We start from the raw sequence: 20391 nt of genomic DNA, 5'->3' as shown, positions 1-20391 counted from the left end.
AATTGGTCCATTCATAAAGTGACGAGTTTTCGAATTTCCGGAAATCATTATGTTTAAAATTTCTAAAGAAAAAATTTGTTCGGAGAAATAACAAAAGATAAAAGATATTATTATAATTATTCAGAAGTTTTTTTAATCGGGATATTTATATTGTTCTAATATTATATGTTACTGTAATACAAAAGTTAAGATAAAGGCTGTTATTAGTAAGTATAAATAGATGTATAAATGCGGATAAGGCGACGTATGTAGGTGTCTTGTCAGACAGTGCCAAATGGTAACCAGTTGCTCCTGCCCAGCCCTCTAGGTCACGGGCGTGAGGTTTCTGTTATAGTTATAGATAACATGATTATAATTCCATTAGAATCCAAAGCTGTCGATACTAAAGGTATGTAAAATTAATCCGCTAACTGGAGCTTTAAGCTATCTGAAAGCTCTGTCGAATAATGCCAGATCCCTTGCCTGGTATGAGTCGAATATCCAAATATTAGTCTGCTAAAGCTATTTCACGCACATACGTTTAGCTAATGCACATTCGGGGTACATACGGGGTAAAACTCGATTAACAGTCAGCATGATATGAATACGTGCAACGAAAAGCTGGAAGTTCTTAGTATCTCTGACATATTTATATTAAAAGGTTTACACGCTTGTTATTTTTATGCATTATAATTATGCGATGTGCCTGATTACTATTCACATTTTTTAGGAAAAAAACCTCTATGACAAAACTCAATGTATTCAATTTTTTTTAATTATACCTTAAGGTGACAGTTAAGCCAAAAATGTTTCTTATAATAATTAATACAAGCTGTTATAGAGAGTAGCACCGCGGCGTCGATGGCAGACGGCGCGGCGCAGCGAGACGCGGCGTTCGGCGCAAATCTGATGCATAATGAGACCTCTCCAGGAACTTCATGCTAATACCGCTTCATATTTCCTTAGCGCTATTTTACTAAAGTCTTAATTAAAGACTAAAGTATATTTTAATATTAAATGCAACATTATTCGATAATTAAGTCGACGATATTGTTTTTAAACTGACATTAACAGACTATTTAATCTAACCTCTAACTAACATTATAAATACGAATGTTTGGATGGATGGATGTTTGTTTGTATATCTAGAACGGCTGGATGGATTTATCTGAAAATTGGCCTAGGTGTGGAACATAGTCCGGAAGAACACATAAGCTACTAATTATGTTTTTTTTTAATTCAACGCCGACGGATTTGCTAGCAACAGCTAGTACACATGATAAATTGATTTTAAATACAATGAACAGTCACATTTAATATTAATCTGAAATATGACTGTGGTATTAATATAATGATCCGAAATGAATTCACTGAAATATATCAAGTTCCCGAACTCCAGCTGTTGAAAATCAAATAAGCCGATTTAATTACAGAGACATTGTTGTTAGAGTTGATAGTCCCTATATTTAAAAGTTAAAGATTTGTTCCACAAGCGGGAGAAGAAGATTTTGAACGTTAGTTAAAATTCAGTATCGTATAAAACTCAAAAGGAAATCCACCTCACGATTGTGACTGAAATGTGCAGCGGACAGCGGATATGCGATGTATGCAATCATGTGAGTACGTTTCGGACGGCTACAGATCTCTACCGAATACATATACTTACAAAGATATGCCAACATATATATTGCAACAGAACTATTAATAAATTTTCGTTAACTGAAAATAGATTAAATTAGTAGCCTACGTGTTCTTCCAGACTATGTCCTACATCTGTGCAAAATTTCATCAAAATCTTTTGATCCATCTAAACTTTCCCATTTATAATATTAGAAAGATAATAGAGTGTTCTCTTAAGAATAAAAAAATCTCGCAAAATCTACTTAAACCTTAAATGTGATCAATGATTAATTATCCTTTATCAATTTCTTATGCAAAAAGTACTTGTACATCCATTAGCGTTAATTATCTTACCTGCTAGTATAGTTTGATACCAAACAAAGTTGGTGTTGAGCGAACAGTAATATGTTAGCTCCAGTTGGGTAACGTATACGTCAGCCACAGAATCTTTAGATCTACATATCGCTGCAGGGTAGTACGCGTTTGTTAGCCTCCAATAAGAACAAAAAATATCCCTCGTTCTCTTTAGAAGCATGTAATTGAATTCCATTTGAATCAAGTCTTGTGCTGAATTCCCATTTTATTGATCTGCATATTTTCGGATTGTCCCAATTTTTGTAAAGAGATAGTTTAGAAAAGTTTTACAATTTGTTTATAGCTTGATTTGCCTACCGAGAATTTATTCGATACGTTTGAAAAAAATATTTACCTGAATATTTTATTTCGTATTATTGATATTGACTAAAAAGGTTGTGTCAATTTGTTTAATAAATTTTAACAATTTTACTGATAATGTCTGAAATACGGGATTAAAATAAAATTGAATGTTCCTTATGTAATACATATTTTAACATAAGCATTATTATATAATTGCAGTAACACATTAAATTTCATCTTGTATCGATGTAGGTTCTTAATTTTAACTATATTTGAGGACGACGTAATAGAATCGTGATCACACATGCGTTAGCTGAAATTAAATTCACAAATTATAAATAAAATACCTATAAAAGTATATTTTTAAAACATGGTTTTAAAATCACTAAGGTATTAAAAATGTCGAAATATTATTTAATGTTGATATTTTTTGTATATTGAGGAATTAAGCAGTAATTAATTAACTCAGTATCGGAATTTACAAGAGACTCTATGGGTTGAAAGATTCCATTATGTATATGAAACTCTTGCTACTAAAAAAAATTAAAATTGTTAATTAATTGAAAATAATGTTCAAAATTTTTATCGTAGATTATTTTTTTTTAATTTACTTTCAAGTAAAATCGTGTTATAACTATCATAACATGTTTTTAATAATACGTTATTGCGGAAATGTTTACGTTAAACAAATAACCAAATAATAGCGAGTGTAGTAACAGCTGTGTTCACATTTTGAATGCAATTAAACATTTTAGCGCCGCATCTAAACATCATGCTTGGCCACGCTCATTTATTATTCCAACAACGCTATAATATTATGAAAATAAATTTATTATTTTTAATATAATACAAGCATTATTTTACGATCAAAAATAAAGTTATGGGATGAAGTGAGCTATACCATGTAACTAACAATCTGTAGCTCGCGACTTCCTCCGCGTGAAAAAAAAAGTATTTCTTTCTTTGTAAAAAGTGAGAACAAATCTATCCCACGGGAGCGATTAAGTTGTTCGCGATAAAAGCTAGTGACCTTTTTCTGACCGTGACGTGACGTAGGCGTAGACTATGACGTAGATGCTAACGTAGACGTACACGTAGCCATCAACGTAGACGTTGCGTAGAAGCAACATATTGTTAAATATAGTTAAATATAAATAAAAAACGAAAAAGCCGCCCAAGCCTGAATAGACTAAATTTCGCAATTTTTCATCTGAATATTGTTAAAGAATATCTAATATTATGTAATATCTTAAACGCACCTGGCGCGCTAAGCCGGCTTAATAACATAACGTTTGATATTAATACTTAAGTATATCAGTTGAAATATTAACTTTAAATTTCACGTCTGTATTTTGTATTTTAGTACGATTATCATTTTTAAATTTATGAGTATGCTATTGAAAAAAATCCAAACAACGTTTTGGTGTACATCTAGAAATATTTAGCCAACGTTAAGGAAAACATTTTGATATATATCTGAGAAGAAATTCAAAGCTGTTCGTGTTAAGTCAACTAATCCACAATGAGCCATCGTCGTTGACATACGTCTAGTTACCACTTAATTGGGTAGGCTTCAAGCCTCTTTAGAACATGAGGTGACTCATGCTTAGTGAATTTAAAGTTTAAAAATTAATCGCATTACGGCATAACTTATGTGCTTTTATGTATGGATGAGATATGTAGCTTGTCATAACTAAAATGATTTTGAAAACTGTTACAGAGATGCAATCAAGTAGAATATGGCATCTGTTATAACGAGTGCTTGATATCTACGTCTCGTATTGAGACTCGTACAAAGCGCTTTGACGGTTGCTGGCCTGAATATGTAATAGACACGTTTCGCTCTAGTGTTACGATAACCAAAATTTGAAATACGTTGTGAAATAGTTCACGTGATAAATCATTTTTATCATAGTGTAGATGAAATCTAACGCATGGCTTACAAGTTCGATTTTGTTAGTAGTGTCTTTTGGTCGATCTACGACAATCATTCATAATCAATTTCAGTACCGGTAGATGCTAGCGCCAACATTTGCTGCACGAATGGGCTCACTCTACGACTGAAATACCACGACCGCACAGAAGTTAGGCGTAAAGTGGAAATAATTCCGCGTTTCGTCTGATGACTATGACTGATTATTAAACGGATAAAAAATCGTAATACGATGATGGAAATAGTTGAAAATAAAACAATTGTAATGTGTAAACCATTTTATTGGAGGCAGAATATGTGTTAACAATTATAACAATCTGTGTATACCTGAAGTTGAATTATAACGTATAGAAAATTATTTGAATATATTTTTAATGGATTCATTTTAAATTTTATAAAATTTGATAATCATACAATGGAATAAACTTATAATAATAAATTATATTAATATTTTTATCAAGCACAAAATTTAAAAACAATTGAATATAATTAACAAACATTAAAATAATTTAGTTCTGGCACGTAATATAAATTATATTATATAATTATGAATGCAGCTTTAAAAGCACGCCATTTCAACATCAGTGTAAAAATTTTGTAAGATTATTGGTTACACTTTAAACAATATAAAAATGCAATTGAAAGAATATCTACAGCAAATTCAGTCTTCCTGTACACATTTGATATCTAAGTTTAAGGAAACTACGGGTATATAGCGATATCTAAAATTGACCAACGAAACTAATTGAATCAGGCGCTGCAACATTCATATCCAAAAAAGTAAATTAAATTTTACTTGTTTTCGCTTCTTAACTATTAGAAACTTAAATTTCTTAATTCATTTGTTTGCTTTTTCCTGCAATGGGTAAAATTATAACAATTATTGCATTGTAGTTAAACTGACGTTCTTATTGAAAAAGAAAATTGCGAGTTCTTGATAGTATAATAGCTTAAATTTAATTTACTTTTTGCTTTAATGTTATCCATCATTGTCACTTATACAGGCTATTTTATATATTTGATTTGAAATAAAAATTTTGGTATATTTATTTCCGAACTTTCTAATATTGTCACAGTTATAAAGAGTTACTCTGTAATTATATAGATGTAAGTATAACTATCTTATAAATTAAAGAATAAAATATTGTATCTTAAAGCAACCTATCATAATAACTTAGCATCTTAAGCTAACATTTACAAAATAATATTAATGTGTAAATACATAATAAATTATTTAATGTCATACGAAACTGATGTGATTAATGTCATGAAATTCTTGCAAGAAATTTTACACTAGGTATGTTATAGTTCAAACTTAATGCAACTTAATGTAACATACAACCTCGCGATTTTAATATAAATATAATATAATTTTTGGTATAATTTTTGAACCTCGAATTTATTTAATATGTTATTATATTCTGAAGTGGAATCGCAATAAATATAAATAAGTAAAGTTATATTTTGAATAAAATTCGCATTTGGTCAATTTTTTTATAGCGTCCCTTATACTATGAAAGCAAAAAATGGACGCAAACTGTGCACCTACACAAACATAAATATATGAAACTTAAACATATCAATAGTGTCCAATTTAAGAAATTAGTTAATTAAATTACTATATTTCTTTCTCACATCAAGGAAACATTTTCACATTGTATTACCTAATTTTATAATTTAGGCCTTTATATATATGAACACGTATTCAATTTGCAATAACCTCTTCTAACATAAATTACATTTTATTTACACAAGGCGGGGAATGCATTCGTAAAACTTAAAAGTAACGTAAATATATCTTAATTAAAGTGTAATTGAATAGTTAAAATTGATTTACGGTCAAAGAAATAGACGTTAGAAATATCTTTTAAAACTGTAACGACTAGATAAAACATCGTTTTTATTAAAGTTCACTTTAATATTAATTATTTCTACACATTCATCACTTTTGAAGCTTCGTTAACATATAATTGCAACATTTAATAACTAATACCTAGGTTTCAACACAGAATGTGTCAAAAAATAACTGATGAAATGAAGAAACTATTCTGAAAGTATTGACGGTCAACATTTTAAATATTGGCTATAGCTAAAAGAGATGCGATGAGCAATGTTAGCGATGCAATGAATTTGATAGCTTTATCCGTGGTTCTAATATCCGCGGAGACGATGTCCACCCATTCCGAGTGGCCGGCTGCATTACGCGTCCGCACTCGAGCGTGGAAGGTCGTGCTGTTTGGCAGGGGGCCAACCGTGAACAACGTTTCTGTACAAAATTAAAAAATTGTCAACAAAATTTTCAATTACAAATAAACTCTCTTATTAAGCCGCTTTTACGCACATGCTTTGTGTTTAGGAAATGTACTAATACAAATATCTTTACCATTGGCATTTTCAATGTCAATATCGAATAACGAGGCTGTGTCCCATTCAGGTGGGTAACCCTCTCGTGCCGGTACTAGCTCAAATGAATAACCTGAAATTAAAAATTAATGCCAATCATAGATTAGATATTAGTAGCAGACAAATACTTACTTTTGCAACATATTTATTTATTCTACTTTCTCTTTACTCATACTATCAATATTAAATCATAAAATATCTTGAATTAAGTAATACAATGTTATTTATAAAATATTTATACCAATAACAACAAGGTTTTCTGGATCGGGAGCTTTTTCGGATTCAAATTCCATATTGCAAGTGAAGCAGGTCACGTTGAACGTTATTGTGCTCACATTGGACGCGTACACACCAATCTAAAACAAACATATTGTCATGTCCTAATAAAAACATATTTGTATATTATCATTATATTAGTGGGTAAACTTGTAGATAGCATAAGACGGGATTTAAATTAGAGATACGTTTTTATGTTTCTTCTAACAATAACTAAGGTTTTCTATAGGCAAAACACATCCTATGCGTTATTTTTTTTTTGTTTTTAAACAAATATGATAATAGATTTGGAAGTGTTACTACATTTAATTGCCGGCATTCGAGTAATGTTGTTTTTATTAGCTTTAGACTTACTTCGTCAGGAGGATTTGGTTTATTGCCTTCAGTAACGTGGAATACAATAGAAGCTTCTCCTTTTGGATTTTTCGCAGTACATTTGTACTCTCCGTAAATAGTTTCATTATGCATCCTGAGCACTAGAATAGAGACGTTGCCGCGGGGTGACGTCACCACCTAAGAGAGAAATATTATTCCTAATGAATATAAATCTATACTTGATGTTGGTTTATAAAAGGTAATCAAACAGCAGATTCGTAAGGGAAAGGACAATAATATTTCTTCTTCTTCTTATTTTAAGGAAATTAAAACATTACCATATCTTCGTCTTCAATAGGCTCTTCAAATCCATTTTCATATCGTCTGAACCAACGGAACGTGGGAATGGGATGAGCAATTGCACTGCACGAAATGTTCTTACTAAAATTAAAAATATATACATTAATCACTTGCAATAAAATGTGTAAAAATTTAAGCAGAATCTCAAAGTCACTATTTGCTATCTATCCTCTTAATAATCAAATAATTTAAGTTTTAATATTATGTTTATGTTAGACTTACGTTTCATTTAAAATTGCATAAACTTCTTCTGTTCTATAAGTTGATGTTGGATAAATTTCTTCTGTATCACTGTTAAACATTATCGGTTTATCTGAAAGAACAATTTTATATCTCTTACGTCCAATTACAATGCAATTTACATGGGCACTTGTTTAGTTGTAATACTTACGCTGAACGGTAAGTTGTACTCGTTTGTCAGTGTAATATCTGAGAGAGTTTTGTGTTACTTTGCACACGTATTCTCCAGTATCTCTATGGTTAAGTTCTTTTATCTCTAGTTGATAATTATCTCTGATCTTTCTCACAACGTACTTCTTAGATTTATCTTTAAAAAAAAAAGAAAATTTTATTATTTATACTACAATTTTCAAGAAAATTAGAAAATCAAATGGGGTAAAATATTACCAGATAAAACTTGTATATCTTTGTACCATTGCACAACAGGTTGTGGTTTTCCTTTTGCTTCACAGTTTAACTTCACCGATTTGCCTTCTTCTCCTTCAAAGTTCTCAAAGCGATTGGTAATATTGACTCTTTCTAAAATATAACGCAGGCAGCATTAATAACGAAATATTTGCTATGAATATATGTCATTATACCGGAGCAAAGAAATGCTTGTTTTCTTAATTCTAAATAATAAATAATGTGTTTTTAATTTATTTTTATGGTCAAAATTTCATTGACACCTTTAAAATATGTTTTGATTTTCACTACACTTTTCTGAAATGGTTCGGGATTGTTGTTCTTTTTAAAATTGTCATTACTCTTTAATAATTATGATAATTCAACTCAAATTATTGACCATCACTTACCTCCTACTAGAATCTCAATAGTTTCATTGAGCTCGCCAGATTTACAAGTCCAGTTGCCGCTGTCTTCGATCTTTAGGCTGTGAATGATGAGAGGCAGCAGGCTGTCGTTCTTCTGCCTCTCCACGTATACCCTGGTGTTGGTGGTAGATCGTCCCTCGACGGCCTCCCCGGAGGGCGAATACCATTCTAAGTTCTGCAACAAAAAAAAAATGGTATTGATTAGTGTGATCTGAAACTCAATATCTCTACGGATGCTGAAACTTGCGCTACGCACTTTTTGTTTGATTTTCTAATAAAATAAATTACCCTAAATACAACATCAAAAATTGTTGCAGTTACTAACCTGTTGAAGGTTTTTACCCTTACAGTAAATAGCTTTCTTCTCCCCGGCATTGTAAACTGACGATCTTGCTAAAACTCGAAGACTGGGCGCGTCATCGCTATCTTCAGCTGTTACTACTGTAAATAAAAGTACGAATTAACAATTAAAAGTTAGAAAATTATATTATTTAACACAAAAATTAGCAATTAATATTTTGAAAAATGTTTTTATAGATATGTCGTTACTATTGAAAAAAATTAGTATATAATTGTCAAAACAAAAGTTTGCTATTAAATTTCCAAAGTAAAAAAGTTATGTATACATATTTGTATGAAACATTAAGAACATGTGAAGTAGTTAAACTGGAAGGTAAGTGTCAAGTTCGTAGCTGGGCCTAAACGGCGGGCCAACTCCATTAGCAAATTGAACTTCTGAGAACTCCAAAAGAGACAGACGATAAGATTATATGAAGTTAACTTAATTAAAAGCACCTTACAGTTGACCTTGTATTAAGGTATTTAAACTTTTACATAAATAAATGCTTACCAAGCATAACTTTAAGATTTGAATAACCTGTAATTTATTACAAGTCTAAACTGATATAAAAACGGCTAAACATTCACGTATGTTCGTCCGGTGGCGGCACCGACTAGTTTCGCTCGTTCTAGTTTCGTTACGCTCACTGAGCGACGGGCGGCGTCCGCGAAATAATACCAGTACCACTCATCCTGATGAAGGGCCTCCGATGGGCTCGAAACTAGTCGGTGCCGCCACCGAACGAATATACGTGAATGTTTAGCCGTTTTTATATCAGTTTAGTATAATGTCTCACGAAAGTTTGAATAATTTAAATGACAAGTCGTTCTCTCGATTCTTTTTATTAATTACTAAGATGAAGAAAACCATTTACATAGACACAAAATACTACGTAATGTATTTCATGTCTGTTGAATGAGACTTCGTTTAGGATTATCTTGTTTAGTTCAATTTATGGTAACCCGAGCACTTAAAGGGGCTTACAGTTTAGAAGCGATAAGACCTAAACATACTTAGGATTAATTACTCACACCCACTGTTGTTGCTACAACTCGTTTAGGCATATTATACTATGTTTGTATTGAAGAAAATTAAAAAAAGTAGTCTCATCGGCTATCCCCAGAGTTCAATGACCTTAAATTATTTTTGGACGAGAATCGATCATTTCTTTAAAAGTCGTTTAGGTTTCAAGAAAGGTTTAAAGAGAAAATTATCTTTACGATGTTTCGTTGTCTATTACTCCTTAACTCATGATTTGTGTGTGCGTAAGATTTGTTAAAATAAGTCGGCCTTGAATAGATGTCAAATCAATAACATTCATACGTAATATTTTACCACACTTTTATAATTGCTCAAATAATTTATGGTAGATTGTATAAATAGATAACTTGCATTTTAGCCTCAGGTTAAAATTAATTAACATTTGCTTTCTGCTTAACTACCTACTTTCTAACAAAAAAAAGATAAATGTACGTTAAATAACCATTATTTTCTCTTCTTGCAACTCATCATTTTTATTACGAACAAAAGGATATTTTTGAATCAGGAAAAAATAATACAAAAAAACGTCCACTGGATTTAAAACACTCCCAACACAAAAAGGTGTGCGATGTATTGTTTCGTTTGCGTATTGTTATAGACCAGCTTTAGTTCAGTATTATAAAGTTTTGTCAATAAAGTTAATTAGTACTATGACACTCCACTGCCGAACTTGTGCTGACATATATTTTGTCTTTGTTTTTTTCAAAGATAATGTAGGGGATGACAGTATGGATGTACTGATGTCACGACAGTCAAAATCCCACTGTTTGATTTATTCATTTATTATGAGTAATGAAGTTTAATATGTTAAGAAGTCTTCTAATGAGTCTAATTCTATCTTATGATAATCCACGTGAGACTTTAATTGATTTACTTTTACGATTATATAACTATGAATAATATACTATGGTAGGGTTAAAATAGTTGTTTTCTTTTTCTGTGTGTATGCAAAATTTATTATTTTATCAGACTTTGCTTCAATTTATCGAATCACTCGAAGACAGACGCCGAGCCTGCAGAATTTGCATTTTAAATTTAGTTTCTTGCAAGCAGTATTTTCTAAAACAAACTACTTATACGATAGAAACTTTTAAATTTATATAATTCATTGAAAAGTTAAAGTCTTTGTGGTCAAACAATTTTTTTTACCATCTGAGAAACTATGAGTAACAATAAACTGTCTATCATCTTCAGCGTCTGATATAAATTGAAATAAAAAATATTAAACCTTAATCAAATAACTATCCATTGAGCCAATGAGAGAATCTATTCACTCGTACAAAATATTATCTCTTACGAACATTCTCACATTTCTAATACGCTCCATTACAACTTATAGCAAAAACCAATTTCGTTCAACAATCACATCCAATTTCATCAAGAAAAAAATTCCCAGCAGGTCGAAGTGCTACGGATTGTACATCTATTGCAAACAAAATTCAAGTTCTTAATCAATCCCGAAACTCGTTTTTAGTGCTACGAAAAGTTCCTTTCTAGTGTATTAATCTTTTTGAAACACGATCTTTTCAACAATCAAATCAAATTCTTTAAACGACATATGAAACAAGATTTTATCAGGTACTTCTTACTGATAAAATACCTTACAATACATAAGACATTTTTGGAGCAATAACATTTAACAAACACTTTTTCGCTTATATAAGATAATATCTGAATATCAGGATAGTAGATAAGATAACTATGTACGTTATTTTAACGCTTCATATATCTCATCTATGGAAATCAGTAAGTCCCAAGTAATAAATATTTTGTCTATGCGTAGTCCTTTTCTATGTGAAAAATGGAGTCCCATTTACTGACGCTCTTAAGCGATAGACCCTTTTGCATATGTCGATAGCAGCAATGTTTTAAATCTTACTTACGTACCTATATGCATGACTACAAATCAATAGTTGATAATATCTTCTATCTTGTACAATAAAAAAGACTTCGAAAAAGTTTTTTTTTCGTTACTCAATTAAACAACTTTTTAATCCTCTATCTTATAAAATACAATAAACACCATGAGTAATTTATATCTACTAACAGATTTAAAAACAAGTATTTTATTATTTTTTACAACCTTAATATATTGAGGTACGCATATAACACTTTTTTGGAATAAAAGGTCGCCTAAACGTAAGATTATGGCTTCATCAATTTGATATTCACAAGAAATAGGATCCATTAGGTTCACCCAAGATTTTATAAAATTGTATTTTATTACGTACCCAGGTTAAAATAAATATGATGCTTTAAGGGTTTACCTAGTTTTATTTCTATATACAAATACATAAACATAAGATACATAAATGAAGTAAATTACTAATTTAAGATGAAAAATTTTGCGTTATTTTTCATAGTTATTTATCAGAATCCAATTACTTAAATTTTTATCCGCTATAAAAGAACCTCGAGTAATTAGTAACCCTCGGAATTATATCTCGTGGGCGTGTTTTATTACGTCCCATTACATAAACAACCTTTCGTTTGCCAAACTCCTGAAAAACTCAAGTTTTTCCACGTTACGGATATTTGAAAATAAGTTAGTTATATCAAACAAACTTACCTTTATTTAATGCAAAGGAATTGAAGCATTCCTTTGAGACAATTTCGTTCTCTAAATCTCAATTTAATTAATAAAAAAAAACAAAACTAAAGATATTATAAACATTATGTAAAATTTTGTGAAATAAAAGAAAAATTAGCACAGCAAAAAAAAATTGCCGACCAGGTGGCGCGATTTTATTATTTTTAATTTTTAAGATACAAATATCAATTGATAAACCATTAAGAAAATTTTAATAATTCTGACATTCCAAACGGATGTTAGGATGCTGGCATGCTAGGATCGCAGTGAAAGAAAATCATCCCTTCCTACTCAGGATTACGAATATTAGTTATATTTTAACGCATTTAACTATCATCATCAAACTGCCCTTATCCCTACGGAGAGTCGGCACAGTATGTACTACTCCTCCATACATCTCTATCAGCTATCATGTCTGAATCTACCCCTTTCCTGCGCATTTTTTGGTCTTTCTCTACCTTTGTAGCCATCAACGTTCAATCTCATTACTAAAGCATTTAACGATAGCAAAATAGTAAATAAAATATTAAGTTATTACGGAGTCAGCTAAGATGTGACTAGTGTTTTGGTCCCGTATGTAGCGAATGATAATAGATTTACAGCACTGCAAGTGCTTCATCCGATTACAGAGAGGAAAAGGGTCTCCTTATCATGCGCGCAGGGGGTGCTCTAGCTAAAGAAGCAACGTGCAACAAACACGTGACGTGACGTATGCGATAATTCAATTATTTTAGAAATCCATTTTAATTTTATTTAATTATACTAGGATTAGATAACCATGGAATGTGCGGTATGCAAATGGTTTAATTTAAATTAATGTTTTCTAAAATTTTTCTTATCTTTACAATTCACCTTATATGAACAATAGGTTGCGATTACGGTAAGCTTTGAGCATAGATACGTTTATTCTACAAATAATAAAATGCCTATTAGAAACGCCTATTAAACAGATGGAGTAACATTCTGGTAAATTCATACTGGCGAAGTAATAACGTCGTAACGAGTTAGGCAGATGGTGCGTCTTGTGCCGAATACTGCATAATGTGCCCTCTTTCAATTCCAAACACTCACAACTCTCGCAGTTCGGGCCGTCATTTTCACAATCACGTTTAATTTACAGCTAACAACAATTTGGAAGCAACACTGTTCTATTGTTATTTCCTTAAAGCTTCGCCGCACAACGTTATAAATTCGCAACAAACGTTTCGTATTCGTAACAAAATTGAAATGAATGTGCCGAAGTTGAAATTTCATTTATTTATATAGTTTAAACCTTTTGTCTTTGACGCTTTATGACAAATTTTATATTTAGTACCATAAAGCTATCAATTTAGAAATATACACAACTTACATAATTATTACTATGATTTTAAAAACTACATAAATGACACCAACTCAAAGTATACGTACGTACTGTTACATACACCAAATAATTTTACGGTTCGCGTAAATGATCATCATACATCAATTTATACTGACCAATAATAGCTTATAGACACGCAAATGCGATAGTTCTACTCCCTGTTCAATTGTACTAAATACTTCAAGCACAAAAATGTCTTAGTTTAACGCCTTGTTGTTAAGAACTTTCCTAGAATAACTTCCAGTCGACATTTCGATGCATATTTTTATCGATGTAAATCATTTGTGCCAATAATCCCTAATATACCCTGCCTCAGAATAAATATTAATTTAAAGGAAAAATATCAACGACTACTGGCAGGTGAAGTAAATGTTAACTGTAAAGTTTTAGAAATATTATAGGAAGTATTGTACGTGGAGTAACGTTATTGAATTTGACGAGCGAGGGTAGCAGGTGCGTTCTGCTATAAGCTTCCTTGAAAATATTCTTCATATAGATAAATATAATAAATTATTTAATAAAACTAATTAATTAAACTACCAAAATAATACTATAAACTATATACTAAAACTAAACCAAACTAAAAATAAAACTAAATAATATAAAAAATCGACCCCAAATCGCTGCGGTCGCACGGTAGGGTTCCCAAGAGGCTGGCGGCATTTCCCCGTTTGTAGATAAATATTAAATTCCATGCCATTTCAATATAATGTGCGCAACCCAAGTTTACCATTTTAAAACACTTTGAAGCATTCATTGATTCACTTTACAAGTTAGTTAAATTGGTTCAATTGCAGCTACGTAAATCTAAACATAATGAGACTTGAAAAATCCTAAATAAATATTTATCCTCTTAAAATATTTCCGTCGTCAAAAATAAACACTCGAAATGTATTCCAAAGAAACATTATTAGCCACAAAATCTGCGCGCTTACTGTGGTTAAAAGATAATACCTCTTGCTGCAGTAAATTTTAAAGAGCACAGAACATTTTGCAGTGTTGGATTACCGCAGCGCATTGTTCAATTTGAATAGATAAAAATAATGTTTCATTTAATTCAGTATTTTTAAGACAAAAATACTTTAGAAGGAATTAACTTTAACAGTGGTAGAGCCCGCTTTAACATCTTCGCACGAATTGGCCCGGCTCGCCGGGTAAAATACCTCGAAGTGGAAGCAATTCCGCGTTTCGTCTGATGAGTGTGTGTCCCGGAGGCCTAATTTAGTCCTCTTTCCCTTCCCACCCTTTTTCTTATAACGAAAAGATGGGAAGTGTATGTGGACTTTCCGGATGAGAGGATGCATGGGAAAGGGAAGATAATATCTTTCTGTGCATCCTCTCCTCCGTCGATTAAAGATAGGCAACGCATATGCAATTGCGTACGTCTATCGGCAATGGTCACTTCGATGTTTCAGCGATTTCAGGTGGCCGCTCGCTCGTTTGCCACCTAATGTAATAACAAAAAACTAAGATTGTGACTATAAGATCAGTCGCGCTTAAATTTTTAGGTCCAAAAACATAATGATATGCATTGAAATCAAACTATACTCAACTATAAACAAAAATCTTAGTAATATTGCATGGTTCTTTCCATTGAGATGGATCATCCTATATTCTCCTGAACACCTACATTCTGCTACGCAGTAAAATTCAAAGAATAAAATTTCATAGGCAACTATAGGCACTATTCAGAGGCAAATAACACATCTATTTGCTTTAACATGACAATAAAAATAACATCGCTATAAAAATAAAGACTAGGAAATTATAGTGTTGCTAGTTGTAGTCATTAGTAGAGCACAAACATTAGAATCATTAAGAGAATTTGCATGACATAATGTATCGCGTAACAAACGTATCAAGCTGTTGCCACCGCATCGTGACAAAGTACCCTTTCAATCTAATTGCCACTTAATACAAATGATATTTAGCTACTCGCGTTTGATATTAGCAATGAAAAATTTCAGTAAAATTGTGTAAAATGCACTAGCTTAGAATACCAACAGGAGGACGCACATGTTCCATTGCAGCGATAATTGCATGTCTCAAGTAACTGAAAATCTTCCCCCTTATAATTTACACTAAATATGTAAGTTTTATTTCAAAACTATAACGGTGTTTTTCGTTTTTAAAATCTCGATTATAATTTGATTGATTAGGTATATTGTTAATGTAACTAATCTATCAATTAACTTTAAACAATGGTTCGACTGAACTTTAAAAAAATAACTTAAACTACAAATTATTATTTGTAATTTTTTTTAATGTTGCCTCAAAACATACAATATATTTTTCATAAATTCTATCTTGAAATATTATTGCAGTCTACTCTAGAGACGGTTTCACATTTCAAGTAGATATAATAGATAAATGCGGAGAGAAGCGATTGTTTGAGATTTAAAGACGGCAGACAGCCCGCGGGCGCCGCATGTGGCGACGCGGCGTCGCCTTCGTCCGCTGACGTCACTGAAGTCTCTTGTAGGTCAGTAGAGCGGGAAAACATATAGTCCCTGGATTCAAGGTTGTTATGTTAGCTTCAAGAGAATACACCTACGGAAAATTCATGTTTCAGATTAATTACCAGCATTGGTATCTATTTATAACACGAAACGATTATTGGTATAGTTTTTAAAAAATTTCATTACTTGATAACAATTCGGGTAACTTATGACGTATACATATATAATAATATAAGGTGACAAACGGCAACCGTTAGTCAGTAAACAAGTGAAGCGACAGATGCCCATAAACATTCGTATTTGCATGCGTTGCCTACCTTTAATCAGTGGAGGGGACGCACAGATAGACATTTCCCTACATTTGTGGAAGATGAGTAAAATTAGGCTCCGGCACGCATACTCATCAGACGAAACGCGGGATTACTTCCAATTCACGCCTGTTATATTATATACCTCTTTTATTACCTATAAACATACCTTATGATATTCGTGAAAATCAATACCATAAGTTTACCAATGCGAATTGTGTATCGAAGCTTTACCTATTTTATGAACATTTTATATATTTATAAAATTCTCGTGTCACAATTTTCGATCGTATAGTCCTCCGAAACGGGTTGACCGATTCTCATGAAATTTTCTGACCATATTGAGTAGGTCTGAGAATCGGCCAACATCTATTTTTCATCCCCCTAAATGTTAAGGGTAGTCCACCCCTAAATTTATTTTTTAGACTAACACGCGGACGGAGTCTCGGGCGACAGCTAGTGATTTTATATAACGATATTTAAATCATCTCTATATTTTATGTCTACATAACTATATAATTCGTGTATTATAATGAACGTTTCGCAGAATACGCTTTGCGTAAACTCAACAATCAGATACGGACTAGACTAAACAAATATTTGTGTCGATTGTAATCGGCCCATCCGTTATATAACTTTATTGTTTCTCTATGTAGTGCGTGGATTTCACCCCCATTTGAATACAGGAGGAACAAAAATCTAGCTTTTATAGGTAATATTAATTCTTTTTAGCGTCGATTGTAATAACGATGTTGCTCTAGAATACAAAAACCTGCTGCGCTGACCCTACATGAGTTGGATAAGGCAAGGCAAGGTGACAAATTGTGCAATTGTTCTACCGTGGTTTCTACTGTTTCTGTCCATCATTTTATATAAACGTCATTAATTCCACCTCCTCCCCACCTAAGTAATAGGCTTAAACATAACGAGGTGATAGAGTTAATGCCATTAGCACTATTTCCGCGTAAGTACTCGTAACACTTAACATAATGATTGAATTCGATATGTTTGTACGTTACAAAGTACTAGGAACTCATCAAATAGTGTTAATATTGTAAATGGCTAGGATTCATTGGGAAACTTATAACAATATTATACGCAAATATAAATAAAAATATTCACTCGTAAAATCAGGATAGATGAATAAGATTGAACGACCAAATGCTTTATGACAGAGTCTTTGTAAAACATATGACGTCTTACTTATATTGGAATGGTTATAATGAATAGTCGTATTATTAGCTAATGGTTATAAAGATATATTAAGATATTAGGTATTTTAATAAATTACTATTTGATTTAAAAACACATATGTAGTTTTTCTACTTAAGCCTGTATTGAATTGATTGTATTGAAAAACTCTTTTACTTTTTAATTATAAAATAAATATTTTTGTTATTAAAACTTAGAATTGTGTACGATGCTATTTATTTGTTGTACAAAAGAGGATATATTTACAGTTCAGAACATATAAAACTCGAAAATATTTCAGTTCAAAGTTCGAAAGTAGAATAAATGTGGAAACAGTGCCAAATGGCGCAACAAAATATTTTTCTTTGAAACTCCTCTGGCATACATATTACTATAATAGATTGCAATAAATATCTGAATAGGTCAAATTTCTAACATTAAGTCTGATATATGGAATAGAGATTTTCGTTATAATTTTATCTCTGTTGCTAGATTTTACGATCGGAAAAATGGCAATTCACAAAAGAAATTGTAAATTTTTTGTGTGAATATTTTTCTTTTGATAGACAGAGGCACTAGTAGGCAATCAACTGCTACAAGTAAATTCAATTCAGTAACAGAAGCATCAATCCCGATGTCGGATTAACTCGATGGAAAAGCTTCTACGGTACAATGCGCGCCTACGATCAAATATATCTCCTTCCATATTTCCTTTCTTCTATCATATTATTCTATATACTATGATATATATTTAATACTTTAGTATCGAATTATGGATTGTAAGAATCAGTGACACACATTAATATATCATTGATTCAAAAAATGTTAAATGATAAAAGCAACAACGAACAAGATTACTTTAAATCGTTTGAAATGTGTCTTTATAACTTTCTTTTATATCGAGTCCAAGAATTTTTTTTTTTTTTATAAGAGAAGGGGGCAAACGACCGGCGGGAACACCAAGGTGATCATCGACACCCATGGACATCTGCAACACCAGAGGAACTGTAGATGCGTTGCCGGCCTTTAAGGAAATGGTATGCTCGCTTCTTGAAGGTCCCTAAGTCGTATTGGTTTGGAAATACCGCCGAGGACAGACCGTTCCACAACGCGACTGTGCGAGGCAAGAAATTGTGTCGTCCGATTACGGAACTCGGCGGCAGGAATCGTTCCAAACAATTCTTCGGAACACTCCCCATGGTAAATGCGGTAAAAAATGCAGAGGGAACTAACGTCCCTCCGCAAGGCCAGGGAATCAAGCCGATCGGTAAGACCTCGGTCGTCGACGATTCGAGTCGCTCTCCGTTGTATGCGGTCAAATGGAAGAAGCTGGTACTGGGGTGCTCCTGCCCAGAGGTGCGAGCAGTACTCCATATGGGGCCGCACTTGCGCCTTATAAAGTTGTAGGCGGTGGCCTGGCAGGAAATACTGCTTCGCCCTACTGAGCACACCCAGCTTTTTGGAAGCCAGCTTGGCCTGGTCTTCCAAGTGACCGCGAAACTGAACGTCACTCGATATGTCAACGCCGAGAATACCGATACTGGCTGAGGCAACCAGGGGAGTGTTCTCAAAGTGAAGATTTACGACAAAGGGATCTTTTTTAGCGGTAAAGGCGCAGACTTGTGTCTTTTTGGGATAGAATTCGACAAGATTTTGTCGACCCCAATCCGAGACTTCACCCAATAGGGTCTCCAGTCTAGACACAAGTCCAGTCCGTTTCTCATCGGCAGTAACCCGAGAAACGTTCGCGCGGGCCGTGTACAGTGCGTCACCCGTGCTATCGTCTGCATAGCAATGTATGTTGCTAATTTGCAGCATATCATTGATATGCAGAAGAAACAGGGTTGGCGACAGTACACAGCCTTGTGGGACACCAGCGTTAATTGGTTTGGGGTCAGAGCATGCGCCGTCGACAACGACCTTGATGCTCCGACCCTCCAAAAAGCTGGAAATCCATTCGCAGAGTTTCTCGGGTAGCCCGTAGGAAGGCAACTTCGACAGAAGTGCTTTATACCACACCCGATCAAAGGCTTTAGCTACGTCCAGACTAACCGCCAGGGCCTCCCCCTTGCCCTCGATTGCCTCCAACCATCGATGCGTGAGATACGCAAGAAGATCACCAGCTGAGCGGCGTTGACGGAAGCCGTACTGACGATCACTAATCAGCTGGTGCTCCTCAAGGTACCTCATAAGCTGGCAATTGATGGTCGTTTCCATGACTTTCGAGAACAAGGGAGTGATGGCAATCGGCCTGTAGTTGGACGGGTTCGAGCTATCGCCTTTTTTAGGGATCGGGTGGATTATGGCAGTCTTCCAAGATTTCGGGACTTCGCCTACAGAGTAGGAGAACCGGAACAGGCGCGTTAAAACCGGTGCTAACTCAGGAGCGCAAGTCCTAAGCACAATGGGAGGGATTCCATCGGGCCCACTCGACTTATTAACGTCCAGAGATTGAAGTACTTTACGCACTAATCTCTGACGAAACTGGATTTCCGGCATAAAGG

At 33.1% G+C, this 20391-nt stretch overlaps 1 protein-coding gene across 2 annotated transcripts in view; it reads right to left on the bottom strand.

Moving 5' to 3' along the window:
• Window positions 1–5642: 5642 nt before the first annotated feature.
• LOC106126263 (neural cell adhesion molecule 1) overlaps window positions 5643–20391 on the bottom strand; it is a 59328-nt gene continuing 44579 nt past the window's right edge. For both annotated transcript variants that reach the window (XM_013323808.1, XM_013323801.1), the window contains exons 2-11: window positions 8921–9036; window positions 8578–8770; window positions 8171–8302; window positions 7935–8090; window positions 7766–7856; window positions 7522–7624; window positions 7223–7381; window positions 6834–6948; window positions 6573–6665; window positions 5643–6455 (exon numbers count right to left, since the gene is read on the bottom strand). In XM_013323808.1, the coding sequence (XP_013179262.1) occupies window positions 6262–6455; window positions 6573–6665; window positions 6834–6948; window positions 7223–7381; window positions 7522–7624; window positions 7766–7856; window positions 7935–8090; window positions 8171–8302; window positions 8578–8770; window positions 8921–9036 (1352 nt within the window). In that variant the 3' untranslated portion in view covers window positions 5643–6261. The remainder of the gene's footprint in view (window positions 6456–6572; window positions 6666–6833; window positions 6949–7222; window positions 7382–7521; window positions 7625–7765; window positions 7857–7934; window positions 8091–8170; window positions 8303–8577; window positions 8771–8920; window positions 9037–20391) is intronic.

Source organism: Papilio xuthus, unplaced genomic scaffold, assembly GCF_000836235.2.
Source record: "Papilio xuthus unplaced genomic scaffold, Pxut_1.1 DF828952.1, whole genome shotgun sequence".
Taxonomy (NCBI): Eukaryota; Metazoa; Arthropoda; class Insecta; order Lepidoptera; family Papilionidae; genus Papilio; species Papilio xuthus.
Note: the sequence above shows the minus strand (reverse complement) of the source record. Positions and strands in the feature narration are given on the sequence as shown.